A 7350-nucleotide genomic window follows, 5' to 3' on the forward strand; every position below is an offset into this window, starting at 1 on the left:
TCCAGTGAAAGCTGCTGAATAATGTTCCCTTGTTAACATATTGAATTGCACCCCCTCTATATAGAATGAACTCCCTCAGCTTCATAGAGTCCAGTGAAAGCTGCTGAATAATGTTCCCTTGTTAACATATTGAATTGCACCCCCTCTATATAGAATGAACTCCCTCAGCTTCATAGAGTCCAGTGAAAGCTGCTGAATAATGTTCCCTTGTTAACATATTGAATTCCATACTGTGCAGGGGTGCGTTCTCAGCTGGCGAGCGAGTGGATTTCACACTGTGCAGGGGTGCGTTCTCAGCTGGCGAGCGAGTGGATTTCACACTGTGCAGGGGTGCGTTCTCAGCTGGCGAGCGAGTGGATTTCACACTGTGCAGGGGTGTGTTCTCAGCTGGCGAGCGAGTGGATTTCACACTGTGCAGGGGTGCGTTCTCAGCTGGCGAGCGAGTGGATTTCACACTGTGCAGGGGTGCGTTCTCAGCTGGCGAGCGAGTGGATTTCACACTGTGCAGGGGTGCGTTCTCAGCTGGCGAGCGAGTGGATTTCACACTGTGCAGGGGTGCGTTCTCAGCTGGCGAGCGAGTGGATTTCACACTGTGCAGGGGTGCGTTCTCAGCTGGCGAGCGAGTGGATTTCACACTGTGCAGGGGTGCGTTCTCAGCTGGCGAGCGAGTGGATTTCACACTGTGCAGGGGTGTGTTCTCAGCTGGCGAGCGAGTGGATTTCACACTGTGCAGGGGTGCGTTCTCAGCTGGCGAGCGAGTGGATTTCACACTGTGCAGGGGTGCGTTCTCAGCTGGCGAGCGAGTGGATTTCACACTGTGCAGGGGTGCGTTCTCAGCTGGCGAGCGAGTGCAGGATTTCACACTGGCGAGCGAGTGGATTTCACACTGTGCAGGGGTGCGTTCTCAGCTGGCGAGCGAGTGGATTTCACACTGTGCAGGGGTGCGTTCTCAGCTGGCGAGCGAGTGGATTTCACACTGTGCAGGGGTGCGTTCTCAGCTGGCGAGCGAGTGGATTTCACACTGTGCAGGGGTGCGTTCTCAGCTGGCGAGCGAGTGGATTTCACACTGTGCAGGGGTGTGTTCTCAGCTGGCGAGCGAGTGGATTTCACACTGTGCAGGGGTGCGTTCTCAGCTGGCGAGCGAGTGGATTTCACACTGTGCAGGGGTGCGTTCTCAGCTGGTAGGAGTAGGTGAATGTTTTCCCGCAGGCAGTGCACAGGTAAGGCGTCTCTCCAGTGTGGAGGCGCTGGTGGATCTTCAGGTTCCCCAGCAGGGAGAAGCTCTTCCCGCAGTCGGAGCAGCGATAGGGAGCCTCCCCAGAGTGACTCCGCAGGTGGATGCTCAGCTTGCCGGACTCCCGGAAGCGCCTCCCGCACTCGGGGCACTGAAAGGGCGTCTCTCCCGTGTGGATGCGCTGGTGGGTCTTCAGGTTGCCCAGGAGGCCAAAGCTCCTCCCGCACTCGGGGCACTGAAAGGGCGTCTCTCCCGTGTGGACCAGCTGGTGGGTCTTCAGGTTGCCGGAGCTGGTGAAGCGTTTGCCGCAGTCGGGGCATGGGTAAGGCGCCTCGCCGGTGTGGCTCCGGGCGTGGCGTTTGAAATCCCCCGAGTGGTGGAAGGTCTTGCCGCAGTCCACGCAGCGGTGGAGGGGAGGGGAGGAGGGGCCCCGACCCCCTCCTCCTCCTCCTCCCCCGCGTGTCTCCACGCATGGCGGGGCGCGCCCGCAGGATCAGGGTGAAGTGCTCTCGGTGGGTGTTCTTGACGTGCTTGCTCAGGTACTGAGCTCCAGTGAAGGAGATCTTGCAGATAATAAACCATGGGTCTTCTCGAAGTCCATTAGTAGGTGACGTCCCGTTATTTTGGTTTGTGACACTATTATTATAGCAGCAGGGCTAGTGTGTGTTTGTAACCCTGCTGAGGGAACCATGGGTCTTCTCGAAGTTTTGGTTCCAAGTAGGTGTGTGTGCAATAGCAGCAGGGCTACTGTGTTTGTAAATAATAATAATAATAATAATAATAATAGACTTCATTGAGGGGAGCTCTGAACCCCAGGACTGGGTGCAGCAGCAGCAAGTGTGATAACCCTGCTCAAACTCCTGGCTCCTGATCATTGCAATATTAATAATAATAGACTTCATTGAGGGGAGCTCTGAACCCCAGGACTGGGTGCAGCAGCAGCAGCAGGGCTAGTGTGAGTTTCTAACCCTGCTCAAACTCCTGCCTCCTGATCATTGCAATATTAATAATACTAGACTTCATTGAGGGGAGCTCTGAACCCCAGGACTGGGTGCAGCAGCAGCAGGGCTAGTGTGAGTTTCTAACCCTGCTCAAACTCCTGGCTCCTGATCATTGCAATATTAATAATCTAGACTTCATTGAGGGGAGCTCTGAACCCCAGGACTGGGTGCAGCAGCAGCAGCAGGGCTAGTGTGAGTTTCTAACCCTGCTCAAACTCCTGGCTCCTGATCATTGCAATATTAATAATAATAGACTTCATTGAGGGGAGCTCTGAACCCCAGGACTGGGTGCAGCAGCAGCAGGGCTAGTGTGAGTTTCTAACCCTGCTCAAACTCCTGGCTCCTGATCATTGCAATATTAATAATAATAGACTTCATTGAGGGGAGCTCTGAACCCCAGGACTGGGTCCAGGGTCCTCCAATCCCAAGCCAGCCACTTCTCTTTACACCCAGGTAGCGCCAGTGTCAATGTGAGATACCGCCCCTTGGCGGAGGGGAGCTCCAGCCCAGTCATAGGGTTACAAACCCCCAGTGTGAGTTTACTAACCCTGCGAAACTCCTGCCTCCTGATCATTGCAATATTAATAATAATAACACTAGACTTCATTGAGGGGAGCTCTGAACCCCAGGACTGGGTCCAGGGTCCTCCAATCCCAAGCCAGCCACTTCTCTTTACACCCAGGTAGCGCCAGTGTCAATGTGAGATACCGCCCCCTGGCGGACGGAGTCCAGCCCAGCCATAGGGTTACAAACCCCCACCATGATACAACGGTCCGAAATAAAGTAGGAATGATCTCTCCCGGCGAGCGAAGAGAAACGGGCTGCCCAGCTGGTTTCACGGCGTGTAACTATGTGAGGTAATGCAATAGGTTTGAAATAACATCAATATTAATAAACATAAACTTTGCAGGAGTTTCTGCAACATCATAGGAGAGGAGTGATTTGAAATGGGTTTGATGATGACGATAATAATAATAATAATAATAATAATAATAATAATAATAATAATAATAATAATAATGCTTACAGGTCACAGTGATACTAGATGGCTTTTTTTCTTCCTCGTCAGGGATCTCTGACGATCCGCCTGCAGTAACCTCTTTTGCTTTGAGATTGGCTTCAGTGTCAAGCCTCCCATCTTGACTGTGGCGCTGAGGCGGCTGGCAGCCCCGGGGTCGCGCTTGGTCACACTGCGGCTCAGTCTGCTCCTCTTTGATCTGAATGGTCATGTCCTCACGCACAACCCACCTGATCGGGGCCTCGCTGCCAGACAGGACCCTTCTCATCGCCAGCTCCTGCGTGGAGGGGAACACGACATATTTGAACCGTTATTCATTGGAAAGAAGAAAACACTGCTGGCAAACAAAGCTGTCTTTAATGGAGGGTTTGTTTTTTAAGTGAAAAGGCATGTTTGCTGACCCCGAAGTAAATGGAAAACAAGGACCAGGGGTCACAAATGGAGATTAGATAAAGGGGCATTCGGAGCAGAAAATAGGAGGCGCTTTTTTTACACAGAGAATCGTGAGGGTCTGGAACCAGCTCCCCAGTAATGTTGTTGAAGCTGACACCCTGGGATCCTTCAAGAAGCTGCTCGATGAGATTCTGAGATCAATAAGCTCCTCTCGTTTGTAATGCTCTGATGAAATGCACTGAAAGGAGAATGCCTACTCAAAGAACAACAGAGCTCGCTACCCCATCCCTGTGTTAACTAGCATTATTATTGCAGTGCTGGCAATCAGACTCCTGTTGCACAGCAGTGTGATCCAGTCCAGGTTTCACTGCTACCAGCTTGATCAGCCCCCAGTGTGTCTAGCTAACAAGCTCAGGTGTGTCTGATTATTAAACTCAAGCTCAGGACTGCTGTGCAGCGGGAGTCTGATTATTAAACTCCTAGTGAAAGCAGGACTGGATCACACTGCTGTGCAGCGGGAGTCTGATTATTAAACTCCTAGTGAAAGCAGGACTGGATCACACCGCTGTGCAGCGGGAGTCTGATTATTAAACTCCTAGTGAAAGCAGGACTGGATCACACTGCTGTGCAGCGGGAGTCTGATTATTAAACTCCTAGTGAAAGCAGGACTGGATCACACTGCTGTGCAGCGGGAGTCTGATTATTAAACTCCTAGTGAAAGCAGGACTGGATCACACTGCTGTGCAGCGGGAGTCTGATTATTAAACTCCTAGTGAAAGCAGGACTGGATCACACTGCTGTGCAGCGGGAGTCCGATTCCCAGCCCTGAATCATATTCGTGGTGAAAATGACAAGGTGTGCGTTTTAGGCAGGGGTGTGTGTGACAGACAGCCGCGTCTCCAGACTCTGACACGGCAGTAACCTACACTAATGAGTGTTAAACCTGTCTAAAAACGATATGCTGTTAATAATACAACAGACAGCATGCCGCAGTTAAGAGCGCTACTTCTCTTCTTGTGTTACGCGCCGTCTGCAGTGAATTCGCTCCCAATGTTTGAATCCAAAACGCCAATAAGAACATTAACCACCGTTTTATTCCTTGACACAGAAGAAAAGGCGGGTCACCCGTCCCCCCGTCCCCCTGCCCCCCTCGTTATAGTCTCACCTTATGCGGGCACCTTCGGGGCAAATCTTTCTAGTGGGCTAAGAGAAAGCGAAATGAAAACAAATCCGACAGCTTGCGTTTTTTTTTGTTTTTTTTTTGTTTTTTTTTCACGAGAATACCCTCCCCCTCTTCCAACCCCTTGTTCAAATTGACCCGGATCTGTCACGGCTAGGCGATGCGCCGGGCCAATCGGACCTCTCGCCTGGGCTGGATCAGCCCCCTCCCCCGCCTCACGACTTGAAATATATATATATTAAACCGGCGGAGGTTATGATAGCGTCAGATGTCTTAAATTGGGGTACCCCCCACCCCCCTTGAATCTCTTTCTAAATGCATCCGACAGTCAAACGATTTATCACTGGGAAAAAGGCAGCAACGAATCGTATGCAAACCATGCCCGTAGAATAGCCCTCCCAGTTAATCTATCGCACGGCAATACTGACGCGTAAAAAATTCAGTTCAAAGTCTTGTTTTTAATTGTAAAACTAAACCGAACACGCTTTGTAATTGTTTAGGGAGATCAGTTTGAAAAATAAACACACAAAATAAATAAATAAATAAAACGTGCTCCTTTTATTCTGCAGGAGAAGGGTTTAAAACAGAAAACAAACAAACGAGATATTCAGACACCAACCGCGCGTTCACGACGCAGATTGAACTGGCGTGGACGCGCAGAACAGCCGTTCCCTTTCCTCGTTTAGGGTAAGAGAGGCTCCCGAAACGGACGCGTTGCAGCCGGAGCCAGTGAAACATTGTTGCAACGCGTTGGTCTACTTCAATAAGAGGATAGTTTGTATCTGCGTGAAGGAAAACCACCAGTCCGATCTGCTTTGTTTAGCCGCGGGTCGGGGCGTTCCTCGGGAGAGGTGTTTACGAGGGTCGATACCGACTCTGCGGGGATGTAAATCCGAACAGAGAGTTGCAAAGTGATTTGAAATCGGATTCAGGGTGACGCGCACACACACAGGCTGGTATTTATTTCACGACACACGCACAAGAAGATGGACGTCAGCGTGTCCGTGTCGCTCTTCCACGGCGAGCTCGCCTCTGCCGTGGAGCACGCAGTGAAAGCGGCCGTGGACACCGTCCTGCGGGAGATCGCCAAAAGCGTGGGGGGCAGTTTTGCCGAGAAAGACAAGGAGAACGAAAAACTGCGGCTGAGGCTGGAAATGTCCGAGCGGGAGCTGAAAGCGATGCGGGAACGCCTGATGGCGGTGAGCGCCGCCCGAAGCCCGCCACCAACCGTCAACGTGCACGGTAACCGTACCGTGGAGAGCTTGAACCGGGGTTACGGTAGAGCTGGGCTCAGTCTGCGTCACGCTGCTGAGGAGGACAGAGCCCCGGGGACCCGCGTCCCGTTCACGGACCGGGTGACCGACCCGCGGGCCCCCTTGGACAGTGCGTTTGGAGCCGAGCTGAGACACGATTTCATTGACGACTTGACCAAAGAAAGCCCGGGTTTGCTGATCAAACTTCAAGACGAGATTGGGGAAAGAACGATACAAGGTAAGTTTTTATTTTATTGTTATTGTCCATTGCGTAGCAGTGGAATCCGTTCCTGGTTTTGCTGTGAATGTCCGAGTCACACACACACATCTGCCCTGTTTGCCTACACACTGGGGGCTGATCAAGCTCGAAGTAAACCTGGACTGGGTGACACTGCTGTGCAATAGGAACCGTCTCCATTCCATCTGTGTTTCTTACAATGAGTTACAAATACCTAAAAATGTATTCTAGACAGACACGCACAAACATGCACATACACACACATTTATATACCAGAGATCTGGTAAAGCACAGGGAGGCATTGTAAAGCACAGAGAGGTCTGGTAAAGCATAGGGAAGCATTGTAAAGCACAGAGAGGTCTGGTAAAGCACAGGGAAGCATTGTAAAGCACAGAGAGGTCTGGTAAAGCATAGGGAAGCATTGTAAAGCACAGAGAGGTCTGGTAAAGCACAGGGAAGCATTGTAAAGCACAGAGAGGTCTGGTAAAGCATAGGGAAGCATTGTAAAGCACAGAGAGGTCTGGTAAAGCATAGGGAAGCATTGTAAAGCACAGAGAGGTCTGGTAAAGCATAGGGAAGCATTGTAAAGCACAGAGAGGTCTGGTAAAGCACAGGGAAGCATTGTAAAGCACAGAGAGGTCTGGTAAAGCACAGGGAAGCATTGTAAAGCACAGAGAGGTCTGGTAAAGCACAGGGAAGCATTGTAAAGCACAGAGAGGTCTGGTAAAGCACAGGGAAGCATTGTAAAGCACAGAGAGGTCTGGTAAAGCACAGGGAAGCATTGTAAAGCACAGAGAGGTCTGGTAAAGCACAGGGAAGCATTGTAAAGCACAGAGAGGTCTGGTAAAGCACATGGAAGCATTGTAAAGCACAGGGAAGCATTATAAAGCACAGAGAGGTCTGGTAAAGCACAGGGAAGCATTGTAAAGCACAGAGAGGTCTGGTAAAGCATAGGGAAGCATTGTAAAGCACAGAGAGGTCTGGTAAAGCACAGGGAAGCATTGTAAAGCACAGAGAGCACACGTTGTCAGAA

At 51.0% G+C, this 7350-nt stretch overlaps 1 protein-coding gene across 1 annotated transcript; it reads right to left on the reverse strand.

Moving 5' to 3' along the window:
* Positions 1-869: 869 nt before the first annotated feature.
* On the reverse strand, positions 870-3521 carry LOC121305859 (zinc finger protein 239-like). Its single transcript, XM_041237511.1, has 2 exons — positions 3263-3521; positions 870-1663 (listed from the first exon to the last, which is right to left on the reverse strand). Exons 1-2 carry the CDS (start codon positions 3519-3521, stop codon positions 1152-1154), a joined length of 771 nt encoding a protein of 256 aa, XP_041093445.1. The 3' UTR covers positions 870-1151.
* Positions 3522-7350: the final 3829 nt, after the last annotated feature.

The sequence above is a fragment of the Polyodon spathula genome, chromosome 45 (genome assembly GCF_017654505.1).
Source record: "Polyodon spathula isolate WHYD16114869_AA chromosome 45, ASM1765450v1, whole genome shotgun sequence".
NCBI classification, from domain to species: domain Eukaryota; kingdom Metazoa; phylum Chordata; class Actinopteri; order Acipenseriformes; family Polyodontidae; genus Polyodon; species Polyodon spathula.